General features: G+C 39.8%; 1 protein-coding gene, 1 long non-coding RNA gene and 1 pseudogene across 2 annotated transcripts; all 3 read left to right on the forward strand.

Annotated features, from left to right (window-relative positions):
- The first annotated feature begins 390 nt into the window (after window positions 1-390).
- Window positions 391-14,757, forward strand: LOC141385612 (uncharacterized). Its single transcript, XM_087254195.1, has 6 exons — window positions 391-1,215; window positions 4,260-4,479; window positions 5,108-6,135; window positions 6,253-6,322; window positions 6,419-6,584; window positions 14,150-14,757. Exons 2-6 carry the CDS (start codon window positions 4,272-4,274, stop codon window positions 14,310-14,312), a joined length of 1,635 nt encoding a protein of 544 aa, XP_087110321.1. The 5' UTR covers window positions 391-1,215; window positions 4,260-4,271; the 3' UTR covers window positions 14,313-14,757.
- On the forward strand, window positions 2,099-4,267 carry LOC147844403 (uncharacterized; annotated as a pseudogene).
- A 2,182-nt stretch (window positions 14,758-16,939) lies between the features above and the next one.
- LOC148679710 (uncharacterized) lies at window positions 16,940-20,964 on the forward strand. The gene is made up of 2 exons (XR_015944614.1): window positions 16,940-19,067; window positions 20,559-20,964. It is a non-coding gene; the product is annotated as an uncharacterized LOC148679710 (long non-coding RNA).
- Window positions 20,965-22,268: the final 1,304 nt, after the last annotated feature.

The following is a 22,268-nucleotide window of genomic DNA, read 5'->3' on the forward strand; positions in this document are numbered from 1 at the left end:
AGGCTGTCAGAAGAAATCAGAAAATATTTTTAAGAAAACGTTATTTATTTTTCTTTTAATTACAATACAAAGTATGTTCCATAATTTGTGTAGAACATATCATTACATAATTACATAACATTAGTACCTTAAAAATGCGGCTTGTGTCCTTAAATATACTGTAACAAAATGCTGTAGTTTTTACAGCAAAATTATACAGGAATGTATTGTTTTAACATTTCACAAGTTATTATTGTAATTCGCAATGCATTATGGGTTAAACCAAGAGTTACAGTTGTTAACTGCAAATTTCTACGGGGACTGTAAATTAATATACAGGTAGGAGGTGTGTCAATGTAGATTCTGCGTTTTTACAACAACATGTTGTAGTGTGGAATTATGGAATTTCGCGGGCTGATGCAGATTTGAAATATGGTGGACTGGACAAGCGGGAGAAAACAGAAGGCATTATTCGTTAATTTCAAGGTAAGTTCATCATGTTTACGTCTATAAATGATAAACATATCTTCTTTTGTTTATTTCGTGCAAGCGATTCATTAAACATATAACAACGTAATGATTTGTCACACTGATATCACGGCATTTTAATTATATGTAAAAGTTCCAATCGTTTTAAACTTATTTGTTTAGTGAAGCAGAGTGTCGTTAAATTAAAATGTCTTCTTTAGTCAGCAAATAAAGCCGTGCATAATGATAAAGTTAGGTTGCAGGATGCGGTACGAACCCAAACGACATAGGCAAGTGACTAAAAACATAAGTCATTAATGCTGATAAATACTCGTATTGTTTTAATACCATGTTTTTCACCTGTCGTGTTTTTTTTTATTCGAGCATGCCTTAAGTTAGCAGTTTGGCTAGTGCAACGTGAGTGTTTGTAAGGCTACATTAATGTTACATTATGCGGGCAGTCAGATTCGAAAAACACGACAAATATAACGTTAATGTTTTTATAGCTGTCTGCTGGATTTTGTTGGATCGATCATTTAAATGTAATTTGCATGTTTCGGTTTATTGATGTGATTTGATTTGTGTACAACGTGATATCAGTGCATTTAGTTGCATGTAAAAGTTCCGATGTTTTAAGCTAGTTTGTTTTGCTAGTACGTTAAAGGAGATTGTAACTCAAATGTAATATCTTGTTTCAGGAACTTTGGTGGAAAAATCAAGACGTGGCGAATTAGGTTGTTGGAGGTGACTCGAATCTGATCGATAAAGGTAAAACAAACACACTAAAACATAATAGCCTAAGTCTAATGAACTATCAGCGTATTGCCACCGTGTTATCGTGTTTTTGTCGTCATGTTGTTAGTGTATTAACTGTTTGAAAAGCGCCACATTTTTCGAAGGGCTTGTGGCTAAACATAATAAACAAAAGTTTTGTTTTCGCATCACAAATATAATGTTTTCATAAATTGGATGCTGGATTCACATGTTGGATTTTTCCATTTAATTTTACTGTTTCAATTTCTGTTTAAAATTTGCAGAAGGAACGTTAACAAAGCTCCTTGGCGTAACAAAATTTAACTTAAAGCAGAAAACGCAGCGATAAGATAATAGGCTATTGGTCCAAATAATTTCCATTCACTTACTACACTTAATTCAGATGAATATAGATGAATAATGTATCTCTGTAAATTATGTCAGCACGAGAGCAAAACCATTCTTGGTTATACTCAGCATATGAAAGTGCACAGCAATTTTCCAAACTGCTCCTTCACCTGTGGTGTACCTGACTGTTGCCGTGTGTTTACAAAATTTGCAGCATTCAAATCTCATCTATATAGAGACCATAAGGGGTATCAAAAGTCACATAGAGGTGGCAGATTTAACCAGTCAGACATAACTTTAATCTGCCAGATTGAATATTGTCTTTACAAATGTACAAGTCTGAAGGATTTGATTAGGCATTTAAAAGATCATATAGATGAATGAAGGGAAATAAAATGCCCATTTAAAAGCTGTGTGAGGACATTTAGCGTAAAATCCACTTTTGCTTCCCATATCTCAAGAACACACAAAAATGATCAACCTGAGCACCTGCATGATGCAGTTTTAGCAAACCCATCACAGCTTGAGTGTCAACCCAGTACATCTCTAGATGAAAGTGAAGAGCCTGAGCCAGGTGAGATTTTTGAAAGCGTAGATGATTTATTTCTGAAGAATTTGACTTTGTTTTATTTGAAACTTCAAGCAAAACTTCTATTACCTTCATCTGTAATTCAAACAATAATTGAGGAAGTCCAAGGAATACATGATTTAGCTCAGGCACATGTTTTTCTAAAACTTAAGGATAAATTTTCTGAACATGGTGTTTGTACTGACACAATAATAAATGTAATTGAAGAACTAAAAAAAAATGACATGCTGAAAGCAGGCAATTCTGTTTTGCATACAGATCTATGTCGCAAAACAGTCTTTAAAAACAAGTTCAATTATATTGAGCCAGTTCCTGTGTATTTGGGTACTAATGACTTGGGGAAGGATTGCTTTGCACAGTACGTGCCTATAAAAGAAACTCTCAATGCCCTTTTTAAATCAGAGAAATTCAAAAGGCAATATGAACTATCTCATTCTCGCTTACCAAAAATGGATTTGTTTGAGGACATGGGATGGACAAAATATTGCTAATAGTGCCTTATTTAAAATGGACAGTTCATCTATAGCATTGATCCTTTATCAAGATGCTTTCGAAGTTGTAAATCCTCTGGGATCAGGTCGAAAAAAACACAAGATTTTTGCAGTTTATTTAACACTTGGTGATACTTTACCACATAACAGATCAAATATCGATCAGATGCAGCTTGTTCTTCTCTGCAGGGAACAGGATTTTAAGTGTTTTGGACAGGAAATAGTTTTAAATCGATTGATTAAAGACCTAAAAGACCTAGAGGACAGTGGCATTGTACTGAAGGATGGCAAAGTTATTAAAGGGGCTCTGTGTGCAATAGCAGGAGACAACCTTGGGTCGCACGGTATTGGTGGTTTCCTGGAGAACTTCAGCAGAAGTACTTATTTTTGTAGATTTTGTGATGTAGACAGACAAACATTTGAGTGCAGTCCATTGTCAGAGGGTTCAAAAAGAACAAAGCTGTCATATCAGCAAATTATAAAAGACTTAAGAGAAACCAACTCTGAATCTGTATTTGGTATCAAATTTGACTCTGTATTCAACCAACTGCTTTATTTTCATGTTTGTGGGCCTGGTCTTCCACCATGTCTAGTTCATGATCTTTTTGAGGGTGTTGTTTCCAGTGACTTGGCATTATGTATCAACCACCTGGTAAACAAAGGGAAGCATTTCACTTTTGAAGAACTGAACAGAAGAATAAGTCAGTTTACCTATCTTGGTAGTGAAGCAAATGACAAACCTCCGGAGTTTTGTCCAAATAGTGAGAAGTTAGGTGGGCACGCAGTCCAAAATTGGTGCCTGTTGAGAGTCCTTCCTTTGTTTGTTGGTGACAGGATAAAAAACCCAACCGAATGTAGTGCATGGAACATGATTTTGCTTTTAAGAGAAATAGTTGTCCATGTGTGTTCACCAACTATTACAGCTGATCAGGTTGCTTATTTGGGTGTCTTCATAGAAGAATACATCCAGTCTAGATTGGAACTATTTCCAGGTTTTCCCCTTAAACCTAAACATCACTATCTCTGTCACTATCCAGAGCTCATAATCCAGTTTGGCCCTCTGATTCGTCTTTGGACGATGAGATTTGAAAGTAAGCACACTTACTTCAAACAGTGTGCAAGAAAATTGCACAACTTTAAGAACCTGTGTGCTACTTTAGCAGAGAGACATCAACTTTTACAATCATACTTAAGTGCTGGGAATCTTTTTCCACCTGTAATTCAGGTGGGAAGAGGAAATGAGTTTTATACCAGTGACTACAATGACAACATCAAGGCAGCTACTTCAGCATTCAGTTTCACTCATGACTCCACTGTAGCTGCAAATGAAGTCATTTACAAAGGCACAAAGTACAAAAGAAACATGTACGTTGTACTAAATCAAGATGAAAAAGGTCTACACATAGGTGAGATTCAACTGATTTTAATTCATTGCAATGAATCTGTCTTCTTTGTTGTGAGGAGGCAGCAGGCTGTGCAACTTGTTGATATGGGTGTCCATTGCATTGTAGAGACAGTTGAAGATTCTAACTACCTGTGTGTAAAACAAGAGAATCTCCTTGATTATTATCCATTAGCACAGTACACGATGAACGACTTACCAGTGATTGTTTTCCATCACTCTTTTCCAGATTTATAAAGGCATGTCCACGTTGGATGAGGACGTACAAGATGCTGTATTGGCAGTCCTACCTGGGCTATCAGAGGAGAAACTAGTGTCTCTTTTGAACAAATTGGCAAGCATAGGAGTTGAATCCAAATCTGACTTGCAGTTTGTTAAAGAGGGCGATCTTCCTGATCCCATCACACCAATACAGTGTCGTCGGCTCCTCAATGCATGGAATATAGAAGGTATGCCATAGTCATCTTTATGATGACTGGTGCAAAATTGCTTGACATTACAGATTGATTGGTATACTTTACATAGATACAATTTTCTCACCTACATGTTGTCTCAAACACATTCAACATTTCCTTTTTTATGTGTGGAGCAGTAACAAAGTTTTATTTATTTATTTTTTTAATGGAGAAATGTGATTTTGTTTATACAGTGCATGTCAATGTGGCCCAATCCATTCCAAGTTAAATAATAAGAAATTAGTCATCATAAAGGTAATTAAAAGCATCCATGTAACATAATAGAATATTTTACTGAAGACAGTTTAAACTGTTTAAACTTAGTTTAATAATACCTGATTAAATTGAATTCAGATAAATAACCTTCATGCTTTTATTTCTTATTTGAAACTGAACAGTTTAAGAGCCTAAGTAAGGACCCTATTGACTTGCACTGTATGGATGTAAATAACAGTTATTTTAAATTTATTTGTGTTCCACTGAAGTAAGTTGTGTCTGAGACAACATAAGGGTAAATAATAAATAGCTTGAACTATGTCATTGTTCATAGTTGATAGGTCCTGAACTGTATTAGGATATTAGGGCAAATGTTTTTTTTTGTTGTGTTTTTTTTTTTTTTCAGACAAAACAGTTTGTGCCAAAGTATCACCTTTAGAATCCACAAACATAGTCTTTGATGTATCACCAGTAAACTCACCATCTTCAAATTTCAGTTCCTCGTGTACACCAAGTGTCTCTAGCACAAACAGCTCCAGTACAACTGTCGATTTAACTGTATGGCCTGAAAACTTTGAAGTTCTATGGAATCGGATGTCTTCTGGTATTAAAACTGCCACTGCACTGGGTAGACGCCCTACAGCTAAAGAACGCAGAGAAATGGTGAGAATCATTGTTGATGAGATGAGACAGACAGAGTTAAATCCATCAAAATCCCAATGTCTCATTGTTGCAAAGAAGATTGTTAAACAGTACCCACAAAGCTTTGCTGATGTTTTGAAAGATGGCACAAGAATTGGGACTGGCTATGGATCCCTATTGATACAACTAAAAACAAGAGTGGAGCATGTTAATCGTGGCTGCTCATTTTCGAGACGCAGGAAACAAAAAAAGACCTCAAATGCACCACCCGAAGACACTGGACCAGGGCCTACTGACCAGTATGGATGTGTAAGGTGGCAGCCTGAGTGTCCTGTTGATGATACTGAAGAAAGTCTCCAAGAAAAGCAGGAAGAAATGAAGGACCTCTATAGTTGTAAGGGGCCAGCTGGAGCTCAAAAAGGACATCTAAGTCAATTAATGAAAGCTAAATACTACCTCCAACGTAAATCGATTAATGCCTGTCCACCACCATCCATTGCTGAGTTGAAAAATGAGTGGCCATATCTTTTTACACCCAAAGAACTGTATAGCCACTTTAAGTCACTTACCAACATCAGCATTTTGGAAAGACTTGAGAAGTCCATGGAAGAAAAAGGAAAGATGATTCTTCAGTTTTTCCGTCAAAAGCCAGCAGGTACCAAAACAGATGAGATTCAGCGAATACTTCTGAAGTTTGATGATAGTGGAGCTTCAAGTTTCATTCCATGTGTGGTCCTTGTGCTTCTGTCACACTTTAAAGAAAAAAATGATGCACTGATTCTTCAGACGGATGTAAGTCTTATAGTGTATTTTTAAAGTACATATTTTGTTCTTATATCCGAAATGTAAATGCATGTAAATCAAACACCCCCCCTCCCCCCCCAACACACACACACTTTTTTCTTGTAGGTGTTAGCAACAGCAGGTGATGTGGAGAAAAGCTTGGTGCTTCCAGACTCTCCAAGACTAATTGTCTTAGGTAATGTACAATGTCCTGTAATAAATCTGTAAATTTATTAAATAAACTTTGCAAGCATTTTTGTGTAAGTGTTGCTTATATATTTATTAATTTTAGGTGACATTCTCACTGCAACTCGGTGGATGCTGAGCATCGAGGGACAAGTAGCTTTTGGTCCACACCCCAATTTCATAGCTGGATTTGCAGCTTTGTTTTCAAGCTACTACAACTTCAATCTGGTGTACCAGGAGCAGGCGTCTTGCACACTCGAATTTGTTCAAAGGTAAGAAAATGACTTAAATAGAATTATGAATATGTTAAAGGGAATGTTCACCAAAAAATGAAAGTTCTGTCATCATTTACTCTTCCACACTTGTCATAAGTGAAGTTTATTCATAAACTAATTTCGAGAGGAGCACGTGATTATGATTGAACAGGGCTGGTTCTGCATTAGCATGCTTGATCCACCAATCAGGCCATTCCTAACCACTATAAAGAGCCAGGGTTTTCTCACTACAGTCATCTTCGATTTGAAGAATACACTACTCTGCATCAGCCGCTACCGCAGCTACATCAACTTCTCCAGCTACATCAACTTCTCCAACTTCTCCAACAACAACAACTTCTCCAACAACTTCAACAACTTCTCCAACAACAACAACTTCTCCAGCTACATCAACTTCTCCAACAACAACAACAACAACAACAACAACAACAACAACTTCTTCAACAACTTATCCAACTACAACTTCTAAACCTTCTACTTCAAATTGCCTCACACAATGCAATCTCTGTGTCTTCAATCAATTCTCCAACAAGATCACAGTAAAAACTCGATCACCATCCATGAACTTTGCCTAAACTCTTGATGCCTGCGATCCAAGCTGAACTCTCTTCTAAGGGTGCACCAGCAGTGACATACATGACACTTTTTAAGGGGAAGCCTCACAAACTACAACTAAGATTAAACGTCCATCTTTAAAGGATGATTCTTGCGTGAATAGAATGACTCTCCTCTCATTCAAGGTTCTAAACAATCCAATCCTTAAAACATCAGTCCACAACTTGTGCATACATTGATAAACATCCATGTTAATCCTCCAAACTACTCGCTGTGGTGCATTCAATAAAGTCTCCAATCATAACACTAGTTCTCTGGCAAACAAAATGGCCGCCAGCCTTTTACTGCAACTTTGATTGACACTCCTTCGAGCCTATAGCTGAAAGGAGAAGCGTCACCATCCAATGAACTCTCAAAAAAATTTTAGATGGTCCCACCCTCTCTCTTGACAAGCTCATGAATGATTATCATTACATTTACACAATTACTACTAAATGGTGACATTAATTTTAAGTTCAGGGTTTGATGTTGGCAGATGATAAATAAATAAATAAATACATGAATGAATGAATGAATAAATAAATAAATAAATAATAAAGAAAATAAATAATTATAAAATGTATAAATCAAGAAAATAAATAAATAAATAAATAAAAACACTGCCACATCTGATAGCAATTTAACTTCTAAAAAGTTTACTCTGCTACTGAAAAACATTCAACGCATTAGGCATAGAAGTCCAATCGTAATATGCCCCAGTGACTCATGTCCATACACTTATAAGCCATAAGCTTATAATGGCAAGTTGGTTAGATGTGAAAACGGCAAAGAAACAAACTTCCCGCTTTGACTTCCACGAATGAGAGGAGGACATTTCTGACATGTCTGATGTTTCATCAATTGACTCTGCGTTAGATACAAACCAAGGGGTTTAAACTCCACTATAATTCCACCTACCCTGTCTTCAAGAGGTACATCAGGACCACTAGAAGAGCAGATTTCCCATTTAATCTGCCATCCTTAGGAGGGACAAATGCCTACCTCTACTATCTTTGCACGTTGCGACAATGAGGCTTCGTACCATGCATTAACAAAGGCACTTCCACACTTAGTTGCCCATGCTCTTATTAAGACGCCCCGCATGGTTATCAGCTAAAATAATTCATTGTGTTTGCCATACATGTACCATGTTGTAATGTCATTTCTGATTCTCTCTTGTTTTTCTCATTTCAGAGATCATGTCAGCTGGTTGCAGAAGCTGACCCTCATCCAACCTATTACACTCCACATCCATTTCTAAATACATTTACACTCTTTGCAAATGACACTTTTCCACTCACATAGCCCACACCCTCGATGCCATATTCACACTAGCCTTTTTAATTTAAGTCTTCTGAACTAAGTATGACATTTCAATCCAACAATACACCTAACCATATCTGATCTATCTTCGCAGGATGAAGGGATGCAGGATGATATCCGTTCCCCCACACACCCGTTCTAAACAGGCCCGGATTGGCTAATCGGGAGGACCGGGAGAATTCCCGGTGGGCCGGTCCCTTTTTTTTTTTTTTTTTTGGGGGGGGGGGGGGGGGGGAGGGCCGGTGTCCCTAGCTCCAGAATCTGTTGCTCTCAGCAGTGTCGCCTTTTTAATTTATTTACTTGACCACAGCCTTTTTATTCATTATTTTACCGCAACTTTTCTGTTTTGTTGTTGTTGTGGTCGAGTGGTTAGCACGTTAGGTTAAGACACCGCGGACCCGGGTTCGATCCTTGCTAGAGTAATTTAGTGGTTTCATTTTTATTGATAAGACATATAATACTGTTAGGGTTGTAGAACATTTGAAGTTCTAAAGCAGCTGTTTTCTCAAAAAAAAAAAAAAAAGACATGATTGTGCCATTAGAAACTGATTTGGAAATATTTATTTACTTATTTTAATATAGTCAGTCGTGAATTGAGGTGGGCTGGTCTGAGGCTTGAAACTCCAGAGTTGAAAAGGTGTCCCACTCCGGCCCTGGTTCTAAACCTCTTAGCATTTTTACACCACAAAAGAGCAATACCACCTCGGGGAAGCCCAGCCGATCCTCTCCAGCCAACTTCCACCATCATGCATTATTGGGTATGAAGTATGACTCTGTCATTTCCTTCCTATTTCCCTTTCTATTTAACATAGGAGCTCCTTCACTACCCTTCCCTGTTTTTCTAGCTTTAACTTTTCTCTCCAAATTTAAACTATCCTATACTTCTATTCACTTTCATTCACCACAGCTCCGACCAATTCAGGGGTTGTCTTGAGTTTCAATTGCTGCAACAGGAACGTTCTAAATGAGCTCGCATACACTTACAAATTTTCTAAATACCGCTATCGTTGCACTCCCCGCACTAATACAGCAGTAAATGCTTCTGCGGGAGCACAAGTTGCCTCCATACTGGCCTACTACACCGCTGCAGCTGCAGAAATGCTCCGCAGAGTTGCACACCCACAACACCACTGCTACCGCAGTGACCCTCTAGCATATGCCTTATTTACCTTCATCTTTACATATCACTAAAGGCAGTATTTAACGTCCCTGCGGGAGCACTCAAAACTTACTAATATCGACTGTTTAGGTGCTCCACTTAACTATACACCCCATTAACATCACTGCAACTGCAGTGACGCTCTAGCTGAGCCCCTTTTTCACTTTCATCTCTAAATATCACTGCTAATAGTACTAAGTATTTCCGTGTGAGGCTCTAATACTGAGTACCACTGCACCTCTGCTACTGCAGAGACGCTTTGCCGAGCCTTATTCTCCCTCTGCACCACTGCTGCAACAGTTAAGCTTTGCCTGAGCTGCAACTGCAGAGACGGCTGTTAGCCTTAATTCTCTGCACCACTGATTTTATTGCACTTCTGTAACTGTAGTGAAGCTCTGCTGAGATTATTTTTTCCCCTGCACCAATGCTGCAGCAGTGACGCCCTGCCTGAACAGTCTTCCAACAACAGATATAAACTCTGTCATTGGTCCTCTAACACCTTTAAATCCTCAAGTTGCCTTAGCCAATATTTCCTCAGAGAAGCCCAGCTGATTCTCGGTTGCAGACTTCAACCTAGTTTCCAAGCCGCACGACTCTGTCTGTTCATCCTACTTTCTGTCTTAGTTGCATAGGTCTCATTTTTACTAAACTTCCCTTTTTATTTTATTAAACTTCCCTTCTCTTCCTCTTCATAATTTTTCAATTTCACTTGCACTCATTCTCCGCAGCTCGGACTCCCACAGTGGTAGCCCCAAGCTCCCACTGCCACAGCAGTGAAGCTCTTTAAGAGCACACATGTACACTTTTCAAAAATTTACCCATTATCACACTCCGCCGCAATAATACAGCCATAAAGGCATAGCGGGAACTCGTATTGCTTCCATACTGACTACAATCACACCTCTACAGCAGCTCCACTTAATTACATTGCATTGTAGCATCAATTTATTCTCCATCACCACACTCCCCGCAACAATACAGCTATAAAGACTTAGCGGGAACTCGTATTGCTTACATACTGACCACCATCACACCTTTACAGCAGCTCCACTTAATTACATTGCATTGTAGTATCAATTTATTTTCCATCACCACACTCCCCGCAATAATACAGCTGTAAAGGCTTAGCGGGAACATGTATTGCTTTCACACATATAATGCACCAGACTCTGAATACCTATGCACCCCTGCAGCCACAGAGTCGCTCTACTGTGCCTGATTCCTATCTGCTACACAGCTGTTAATCAGCTCTCCAAAGCGCACTTCCCTTTAGATACTGACTTCCACCGCACCTCTGCTACCGCAGAGACGCTCAGCCGAGCATCACTCCCCTCTACATCACTGCCGCAGCAGTGACGCTCAGCGAGCGCATATACACTTCCACCTAGCAATCCACTACTGATACACTCTCCAGCACTGCCAAAGCAGTCTCTGCAGAGGCGTATTTCCCTTCCAGATACTGACTTCCATTGCACCTCTGCAGCAGCAGAGACGCTCAGCCGAGCATCATTTACAGCCCCTGCACCGCTGCTGCAGCAGTGACGCTCTGCTGAAGCTCATGCACACTCATGCACACTTCCATTACACTTATACCACTTCTGTCACTCCCAGCACTGCTAAAGCAGTTAAAACGCTGCTGCAGAAGCGTATTCTTCCCCTTAGTACTGACTACCACCGCACCTCTGCAGTCGCAGAGACGCTCAGCCGAGCATCACTCCCCTCCACATCACTACCGCAGCAGTGACGCTCAGCGAGCGCATATACACTTTCAATTAGCAACCCAATACTGATACACTCTCCAGCACTGCTAAAGTAGTTAAACTTCCCTGCGGAGGCGTATTTCCCTTACAAATACTGACTTCCATTGCACCTCTGCAGCAGCAGAGACGCTCAGCCGAGCATCATTTACATCCCCTGCACCACTGCTGCAGCAGTGACGCTCTGCTGGAGCTCATGCACACTTCCATTACACTTATACCACTTCTGTCACTCCCAGCACTGCTAAAGCAGTTAAAACGCTTCTGCAGAAGCGTATTCTTCCCCTTAGTACTGACTACCACCGCACCTCTGCAGTCGCAGAGACGCTCAGCCGAGCTTCATCCCCCCTGCACCACTGCTGCAGCAGTGTCGCTCCACCGGAGCTCATGCACACTACCATTTATCCATACCACTACTGACACACCCCCCATTGGACTGCCAAAGCGGTTAATCAGTTAACCGCTTCTCATCTGCAGCTACAGCTCCGCAGAATCTTACAGCTTCATTTTCCATCACTACTATACTAAACCTTTACGAAACTCACCACATATGTTTTAAACCTTTACACTTACCCCACTCACTCTCCCGCTGGTCCTTACAATTAACCGGCCACGGGAGCACACAAAGTCATACATAAGCACTTTCAGTTAATTTTTACACCCACACCAGTCTCTGTTGCTCCTCCAAGCTATTTCTGTATCACTTTCAGCAGTCAGATATGGCATTAATCTCCTGTGCCTTTTGAGGGGTTCTTCAAATACGCGGCTGCTGTCCTGAGCGGAGCATTTTGGGGAGTTGTCGAGATCTACCTGAGCTCGAGGCTCCCCTCTCTTCCTCCAAACGGGAGGGAGCCCAGGGCTCAAGAACCTTCGAGCTCAGGGCTCTCTCCCGGGACAGCATGCCAAACTTGCTTATAATCAATCATCAGCTAAGTGTGAACTCTTGAAGTGAAGTTTATTCATAAACTAATTTCGAGAGGAGCACGTGATTATGATTGAACACGGCTGGTTCTGCATTAGCATGCTTGATCCACCAATCAGGCCATTCCTAACCACTATAAAGAGCCAGGGTTTTCTCACTACAGTCATCTTCGATTTGAAGAATCCCCCCTTCCACCCCTACCTTTTCACCTTTCCCTCCATAGGGCAGCACGGTGGCTCAGTGACTAGCACTGTCGCCTCACAGCAAGAACGTCACCGGTTCTAGTTCCTTAACAGGCCGGTGGTCGTTTCTGTGTGTAGTTTGCATGTTCTTCCCGTGCTTGCGTGGGTTTTCCCCGGGTTCTCCTGTTTCCTCCCACATTCCAAAAACATGTACAACAAGTTAATCGTTAAATCTAAATTTCAATACAGGTAATCTAATAATGCAGCATATCTTTTAATAGCCTTCAATCTTAATCTTTAGCTATTATAAAAAGGGGAGTTGTCGAGATCTACCTGAGCTCGAGGCTCCCCTCTCTTACTCCAAACGGGAGGGAGCCCAGGGCTCAAGAACCTTCGAGCTCAGGGCTCTCTCCCGGGACAGCATGCTAAACTTGCTTATAATCAATCATCAGCTAAGTGTGAACTCTTGAAACATCTTTTAGTTTCTTTGCTTTTGTTGAACACAAAAGAATATATTTTGATGAAAGAAAAACACATCTAATCATTCACTTCCAGAGTTTTTAGGTTGAACTACCCCTTTAATACAACTCAATGCTTTTTTTATTTATTTATTTACCCTCAGGCTATCCAAAGTTTAGGTGACTTAATGATTTATTATAGTCTCATGCAAAAGTTAAATTATCAGTCTTTGCAAGAAACTAATTATGATGATAATTATTCTACTTTTAAACCATGTACAGGATTAGCCAGACAACTCTGGAGCTTGAGTTTTCTTTCACAGAAAGACATGTTAATGGTAAATCTTGTGTGAACCAAAATAATTCTTATTTACACACATTGTACCTCTGTTGTAAATAATAAATTCAGTTCATGTGTGTTTCTGGTTGCGTGTTCCATCACATGACAGAAAGCTTGAGCTCTGGATTAGTTTGTTATGGCAGTGCTGTACAAACAGTTTTTTGTACAAACTGATTGTTTCCCTTCATATGACCACAATATATCTGTTATATCTTTTTACTCTCAAAGTGATGGTAGTCATTTACTTGCATTATAAAACTCACAACAGACCACATAATCAGTTAAAACCTTAATTTTCAACCGAAGGAAAAAATGTCTGAATCATGTATGATTTTTGAGTGTTTTGTGCAGAAACTGCACTGCAAATAATGCTTTTCTTGCTTAGATTTTTGGTCTTGTTTCTAGTCTAAATATCTAAAATTTCTTATATCAAGAAGCATTTTTTAGACAAGCAAAACATATTGTCTTGTTTTGAGAAATAAAATGCCAATATTAAGTTAGTTTTTCCTTAAAACAAGTAAAATAATCTGCCAATGGGGTAAGCAAAATAATCTTGTTTTTTTCTTTTGACGTAAGATTATTTTGCTTACCCCATTGGCAGATCATTTTGCTTGTTTTAAGGAAAAACTCTCCTAATTTTGGCATATTATTTCTCAAAACAAGACTATATGTTTTTCTTGTGTAGAAAATGCTTCTTGATTTAGGAATTTTAAGATATTTAGACTAGAAACAAGACAAAAAATCTAAGTAAGAAAAGCATTTTTTGGAGTGTAGTTTTATTTTATTGAAAAGCTCCTGTCTTTATTTTATGACTGGTCTTTGTGCAGATGCTTTGTTGGAATCAATCCACCCACTGGGACCAAGGCAACCACAGCAAAGATTGGAGGAAAAAAAGGTGGAAAGGTCTCAGAGAAGAGGAACCACACAGTCAATCCTCATGTTTGTACTCTTCTCAGAAAGCTAATGGACTTTGAATGGTTAAGCATGTGAGTTCAAAGTTCAAATACAGGACTTCTGCAAAATGAACAAACTTGTTATAGACGCACATTTATAATATTTTGATTGTTCAAGAACATCTTAAAGCTATTTGTACTTTATTTTTTGAAATTTTGAGACTGTTTTTCAGCAATGTTCAGAAACAGAAATGTTATTTTACAAGTTGAACTCTTAGTGTGCTCTGCTGTCAGTTTTAAAAAAATAGTTTAATACAATTGTTTGTATAGACACGTGATGTTGTAACATTTGGTATATTGTTCAAAATATTTTATTCACTGCCACTTTTGACACTTAGTGAATATAGATAATTTTGTTAAAAGAAATTGTTTAAATGTGGTAAAGTGTTTTGGCATAGCTGATTCACTTTATTGAGTTTTAATCAACCCAGAATATTGCTTCAAATTTAAAGTCTTTAATAAAAAATAAATACTGTTATTACAATAATTTTGCATTTGTTTTTTTATTCTTATTATTAAAAATGTATAGTGTATGTTTGGTGTATAGTGTAATGCATTTAAAACAACAAGTAATAGATTTGCCTACTGTAAAAAAATCATGATTTACAGCATTTTCAATGTAAAACTATTACAACAACATCTTGGGTTTTGGGGTATTTACAAGATTTTATTGGCAACTGTAGTTGCCAGGTAAATACTGTAATGTAGTGGAATTACAAGAAAGTACTGTAATGTAAAATACAAGTTAATTTTGTATTGCTGTAAAAAACACAAGAAAATAATGTATTTCAAATACAATTATTAGCTGTAAATGGATTAACAGTATTTTACTGTAATCTATTTTACAGCAATTTACAACATTTTTACATGACATTATTGGCAACTTTTTTGCCAGGTAATTCCTGTAAATTCTACAGTAAATTTTTTACAGTGTAGGGATAGTTCAGTCCTAGTTCAGTGTAAACAAGACCAAAGTAGGTCCTATAGTACCTTTAGATACCTTTAAGATAGTACCTTTTTATGTCTTTAATCTTCTTTTTACTCCTGATCAATGGGTTCTTGTAGAAAGCTTTGGTATCAGTGACTTTACCCAAAAGCATTACTCCTTGGTTGCTAAAAGTAATAATGGGTCGCTTTATCTACACATTCAATCAGGCCCGCCTTCACTCACAGGGCAGTACTATGAACATCTGCCATGGTGTCATAAAAGTCACGAATAAACATTTAGTTAACATCTTTTATTTTATTTAAGACATATCAGTGATGATGTAGGAATACCTATTTTGCTGAAAAACTTAAAAAATAAAAATACAGGGTCATACCGTAAATGTATTCACAATTAAAAATTTTAGAGAACTAATATTATAGAATTTTACATTTCATGGAAGTTTTAGGTTGACAAAATATAATGCTCAGCTGCAAACATTTTAAAACTCATTGCTAAAATGGACAATAAAACAAATTTGAATGGTTTTTATGCAAATGTGTACACGCTTTTTAAAATTATTCAGCAGTTTGAATTGTTCAATACAGTTGTTTATTTGGTTTCCTATAAGGGCTCAAAGCAGTCACATACTTAACTGAAAATTTTCATGATAGTATTCTTTTTGAAAGAATGATTGAGAAGAAATCATTCATCATTCATCATTCACCAATTTGATACAAAGGGTATCAAAACTGTTTGCTTATGTTTGTAGCATTAAGATTTTTTGTTTTATTTTTATGTTATGTGACACTAAATCTATTTTCTGGCCTATAATTTTAGTGATATACTTATAATGAAGTTGAAATAAAAAGCTAATAAATTTAATTAAACATTATGTGCTTGACATTTTGGTAAATAGTTAAAGCTTCTGATTGTACTAATTGAATATTTAGCCTTTTGAAAGGTAAATATATGTCAGGGTATGTAAAGCTGTGGCCTCTGGCTTGTTTGGTTGTGATTTGTGGAATGTTTCCACAAATTGAAATATTAAAGTGTTTTTTATTCACTATTCTACAACTTTGATGCAACATTGTGAAAGTGTTAGAAATGTACAAAAGTACATATCATACTGTTTTGTAAAAGCAGACAGTCATGTCGGCAAAGAACTGCACTTCCTGGGACAAACCTTTTGTTTTGTTCTAAATCTATAATATTTTAATGTGTCTGTCAGGATGTAAGCATACAACTTAAAAATAACTATTTGTACGACAATCTTTTGATGAACATGTTTAAAATATATTGTCACATTTTTAGACTGGTCTTTGAAATAGTTACAAGATCACAGTGTAAGATGGCTAAATCTCTCCAGAATATCAGACCTCAATAACTCCTATGGAACTTCATGAGGCAAGACCATAAGAATTGCTATGCAATGCTACAATGGACTTTCTGATCTGAGAAGTGATGAAGAAACCAGCTGTTCAACTGTTCTATTCAAATTTTATCTGTGGACTGTACGCTACACATATCCCCCCTTTGCAACGAAGGAGGTTCGAAGAAAACCTCGTTGGTTGAGATCTAACTTGACGTACAGGATGGGTTGGAGATGAGTTTCCTTCGACCTCCGTTGCTGGGTCGACGAGTCGTGGCTTAGACTCAAGCAGTGTTGACCTGGTTTCTTCATGCTTTCCCCCCCCCTTCCTGGTTTAACGCAGGAAAGGTTTGAGGGGGAGGTCAGGGGTGCACTTGTCCACTGGTGCTTGCATCTTATTGAATGGCAAAGCCCTTGTTAATGTGTGCTTCCCGGCTGTTGGGAGGCACGGAGTGGTAGTTGTCCCGCAGTTTTCCAGAGATGAGTGATAGAGGAGTATAGTTGTGAGGTTGCAGTGGTCTTCTGGTGCGACTGAGGTACAGGATCGTGGCTGCATCCTGTGTAGAAAAGGAAGAGAGAGAGAGAGGGAACAGGGGAGAGAGTAGGTGGTGTCTGTGATGACTGTGCTTGGCTGGGCATTCCACTGACACCGGTTGCAGGGTCTCTACCCCCTTTCCTGGCTTGTAGTCCAGTGTTTGTTACTCTGGTTGTGATACGTAGGTTTGAGGGTTGGCTGCTATGCAGCTGAGCGTACACAACCAGGAGTCTTTGCCCTTCCTGTGTGATGTTGGTAGTGCAGGGGGGGTGCCTCTGTCTAAGTTGTTTACATCATCAGAAGATATGCCATGGTCTGGGCTGTGTCGTCGGTGCTGAGAGACACTCTACCCACATGTTGTACTGGCATATGAGTTTAAGGGGAAGAGAAAGCGAAGGAGAGAGAAACACAAAAAAAAAAATTGTTGCTCCTTGTGAGCCCATGGAAGTGTCCCGCCCGATCCATTTGGGTGTCTGATCATGAGAGGATGGTTCCTCTGTGTTGCTGTGGTGCTCGGTGAATCAGCGCCCTGGGCATGTTTTGCTGTGTGCAGGGTCAGTACATTAGCATTACCCCCCTCTGGCTCTGAGGCAGCACGAACTGTGGTGTCGTGGGGTCTTCAGGGACAATCCAAAAATGATTCACACGCGCCTGTTTTTTAAGATGTAGGAGGTGTTGAGTAACATCTGCGATGAAGTTGAGGTCAGAAAGAAGGATCGGGTGGTAGGTGGGGTGAGTGGTGGAAAAACAAACAAAACAAGAGAGAAAATGAAAGTAAATATAAAACTGGTCTGACATGAGGAGTCAGACGCCTACGTGTTCGCAATGTTGTTTGTCGACATTTGTCAGGCTGGTGAGATTGGATGTGGCAACTGTGTTCGGTTAGGCAGGGTTGTTGGCTGCCGGTTACAGCAGCCAGATCTCTGGGCTTTGGTAGGATGGTGACCATGGTCCACCGTGTGATGCGCCTTCTTGGTAAGGGCATCGGTCCAGTCATTCAGGTCTTTGTCAGTGCCTGAAAGTTTGAACTGTTCTTATCTTTTTTCTGTAGACGACCATGATGTGGTTGTCAGTGTTGTGGTCGCCTACTTGGGAAAAGAAAAAGTGTTGATGTTTCACGGGCTTGTGGTGGGCAGTTCTGAAGCCTTTTGTTTCAACCCTGGAAGGTGGAACGTGAAACAGAGTCTAGCAAGTTGGAGTCTGTGCAGCTAAGTGCACTCTGATGTCATGGGCTGCTGTGCTTTGAAGGGTTACAATGGTGGCTGCCATTTCTGCATACTGCGGTGGTTGTGGGAGCATCCATCGACACTGGCTGTAGGCATACCTTGGCACGCATTCTCATCCCAGTACTTGGAGTACTTGAATGACAGGTTGGCAGAGGTGGTTGGGGTTCCTCCTCTACGGCGTTGCAAATGGTCTGTCAGTTGTACAGTCTTGGTAAACAGCTAGGCTGTTACCCAGCGTGGATTTGTGGCTTAAGGTGTAACGCGTGTCAATACAGTGGCCCTAGGGGGCCATCGGCCGCATGGCCATACTGGCGTTAGTCTTTATGCCATCCCGGATGTGCTGACTGTTCAGTAACATGACAGGTTGGTGGCAGGTGTCTATGATGGCTTTTGTGCTCCAAAGAAGTGGGAGAATAGCTGTTGAAATGGCACCCACTGTCTTAGTATTTGCCTTCTGGCGCAAGGAGTGTCTTACTTGCATATGCCCAGACATTGTCTCAATTCAGTCGTGGCCAGCTGTTGACCTTCCGTCAAACAGAAGGACAGCCCTTTTTGAACATGGTGGTCACGGGTCTAGAAGTATTTGAAAAGTTCTTAATGATGTGTTTGGAGTAGTTGCACCCACTTAGGGAGCTGCTCAGTTCGGAGACCTTGCTAGGCGGTAGTCTTTTGCGCTAGCCAAAGTCAAATGTTGTAGGACATGGTCTGTCTCCTTTGAGTGGCCAGACACGGGGGTACTTTTATTAAGGATGTCATCAACGTAGATGAGGTTGCCTCTAACATAAGCATCGGGATATGCTTTGTTCAGGAGGGTGTTGCTTTCAGCTGGTGAGTTGGCCTAGCCGACGGGGCACCTCATGATTGTTTAGTGTCTGTTGTTCATGGTGAAAGCTAGCTTATGCTGGTCATTTGGATGTACAGTTATCGTCCAGAAGGCGGGGACCACATCAAGCGTTGAGAAGATGGTTGGTCCTTGATTTCTGGGCACTTCCTGTTCCAGTGGTGTCATTGGCCCTCATGACAATGCATTTGCTGATTTAGCTTTCTATAGCCAGGCACCCTTTGACGTTTGGCTTGAGGACGGGCCAGATGGGTGCAGAGTAGGTGTTGTTGTATTGACAGATGTCCTTTTTCCACCATGGAGTTGGGTATTTCCATGTGAAGGTCAGTGGGACTTGCAGTCTAAAGAGTTTTTAGTGAGGGCACCGTTGTAGTCATACAGGATGTGCTGACGTTTGTCGGTTGGCATCATCCTGCGTGGCCTCAGCATGTCTGTTCTGTTGAGGAGAGTGCCCTGTCTTCATCCATGTTAGTGATAGGGTGACGAGTGGCTGGGCACACGGCAAGGAGTTAGTCCTCTGTGAGCTCACTTCTGCCTACCGGTTCTTTGTTTACTGGTAAGACAGACGTGAGTGTGGCGAGCTGGAATTGAACAGTATAGTCTGTGTTTTCTAAGCTCCCCTCTGGTGTTGTTGCATGTAGGGTGAGGCCAATAATTGGCCCAAGAGTTCAAAGTAATGGAACTCGTAGCTGACCAATCGTCCCAGTAGGTAATCTTTGGGGATTTTTATGTCAGTTGCCATGCAGCTATTACACAAGACATATACTGTTCATGAGGACAGTTCAATTTAGAGTATGGCTTCCAGGATGAAGCCCAGTTTTATGCCTTCTGTTGTTGGTTGGAAGAAAAACCCAATGTGTGGTTTAGAGTTCGGCCTTTTGTATGGAGAGCCATATAGAGCACCTGTTTGTATAGGCTGGCACCACAGAGTCTTGTTTGATGATGACAGAGCAGGCCTCTGGCATGGTCTGGCCTGAGTGGGGCTTCTTGAGGGTGACAGCCATCGTTGTTGGCTGTGAAAAGTGTGGGTGCCTATCACCGGTCGTTAAAGGTGTCTATATATATATTATATTTGAGGCCTGGGGCAGCAAGCGTTGGGGTTGCTAGCTGGTTTGAAGGCTGCAGAGTAGCGACCTTGACCCGTCTATGTTGTTGAGTTCGGGTTCTCGCGGGTTCCAGCAGTTTTCCGCGACCTCAGGTATGTGCCCATTGGCAACGGGTACACGGGGTGCACTGCAGTCATGGGGACAGTCGTTACTTGAATGGGAGCGATGTATGTGAGTTGAACCTCAGTTTGGCTCATGATTTGCACCATCAGCCTGCCTGGTTGGCATTTAAGTGTTCGTTTTAGTCTCTGAGCTCTTGCTTTGAGTTACTCAAACAGGTGAGGTGGATTTTGTGCTCTTTGGAGTGTGAAGTTAATCTATATATTCAGGTTATATGTGTATAATCTGCTTGTAGACTTGCATACCATTAAAACAATTTGAAAGGGGAAATGGCCTGAGGAAACAACTAGGGGTCATAAAAGAAGGGATGAAAAGAGAGTGGTAAAAGAGCCTGAGGTGTCTCAGGAAACAGATGTCAGAGGTGGTATTTGGGGTCAGGGGTTAAACTAGGAGGTATCTTGTGTAATATATGGAGAACAAAGGAAAACAACGGATGTAAAAGGGTATTTAAATAAGCCAAGAACAGGAGTGAGGCAGAATTTTTCAGACAGAGATGCTACTGGGGGTCTCCTGAAAGTTCTCCTTTGTTGTCGACAATAAAGTATATTCTTCTGATATTCATAACCTCCAGACTGAGTTTGATTTAGTAAGAGAATAACCAAGAAAACCACCACATTTGGCGTCCCTGGGTGGGCTGGAAAGGAGCAGGACTGGTGTTGCTGTGCATGCTGGACTGGAGAGAAAACACAAATATGTGGCCACAATAAAAAACGGTAAGCGATTTTATGCTTATTAGTTTGTGTTTTTTCTGCCAGGACCTGCTTGTACAGGTAAATACACTTGAACTGTTTCTCCAGCTTTAAAGAATTAAAAGTAAATGTAAAAAAGATATTAAAGAAAAAGGGGTTTTGAATAACAGAAGAAAAATAATTTGCATGCAAATGATCTGTGTTTTCCTAAGAGGGCCTTGATGGATAGGATAAACATTAACTAGTAACTGTTACTCAGATTTGGAAAATTATTAATGATATAAGATATGCATAGAGCATTTATAAGTTTTAAGAGAGGGTTCTTAATGTGTGGTGACAGTTAAGAGATTAAAGCAGAGTAAGGTATGCAAATGATCTGTGTTTTCCTAAGTGGGCCTTGATGGATAGGATAAACATTAACTAGTAACTGTTACCCAGATTTGGGAAATTAATAATGATGTAAGAAATGCATAGAGCATTTATAAGTTTTAAGAGAGAGTCCTTAATGTGTGGTAACAGTTAAGAGATTAAAGCAGATTAAAGTAGAGAGATGCGCGCTAAGACCTACGATACCGCTTTGTTAAATGAGATAAACAAAGGGCTGCATGGGTAGGCGAAAGCCTGTGGTTACCGCTCTAAGGTTAGAGGGCTGCTCGGACAGGTCACTCAAGAGGAGTGTAGTGTAGAGTATTTATTTAATTGAAGTGTTTGTGTATTTGCTGCTTCAGATTGTGGCAAAATAGTCCACATTGGTGGGCAGAGAAGACTGCCTTCCTCCTCCTTGAATGGAATGAGGATGGGGGGATGCAGCTCCTGTTACACTGAGTGGAGGAGAGGAGTGAATGAGAAGAGGAAAAGTAATAAGATTAGAAGTGTGAATGTGTTTAAAAGTATGTTTTCAATAAGGAGTAGGTTAAAATAATGATTATAGTATATTATAATATAAAAGGAGGGCTGCATATGTGTGGTGTGATTTAAAGAACAATAGGACTAGTGATTGATGCAGTTTAAGAGAAGAGATTATGATATAAAGAGAGGAGTCTCTTAAATCAAAACTAATGGAACATGTTGCATTTGAAAGACACAGAGTAAAAGGCAGAATAATATAATAGTTAAACATTTTTCTGAAATTATCTTTGTGTTTTAAGGTTGAATATGTTAAAAAAAGAACAATAGGCA

This window comes from Danio rerio, chromosome 5 (assembly GCF_052040795.2).
Source record: "Danio rerio strain M-AB ecotype USA chromosome 5, GRCz13ab, whole genome shotgun sequence".
In the NCBI taxonomy this organism is placed as follows: domain Eukaryota; kingdom Metazoa; phylum Chordata; class Actinopteri; order Cypriniformes; family Danionidae; genus Danio; species Danio rerio.

Excerpts from the sequence above, each read along its gene's own strand:
- LOC141385612 (XM_087254195.1), top strand. The coding sequence starts at position 4,272 with ATGTCCACGTTGGATGAGGACGTACAAGATGCTGTATTGGCAGTCCTA. Across the intron at positions 4,480-5,107 it reads CAATGCATGGAATATAGAAG|ACAAAACAGTTTGTGCCAAA; the intron begins GTATGCCATAGT and ends TTTTTTTTTCAG. Across the intron at positions 6,136-6,252 it reads CACTGATTCTTCAGACGGAT|GTGTTAGCAACAGCAGGTGA; the intron begins GTAAGTCTTATA and ends TTTTTCTTGTAG.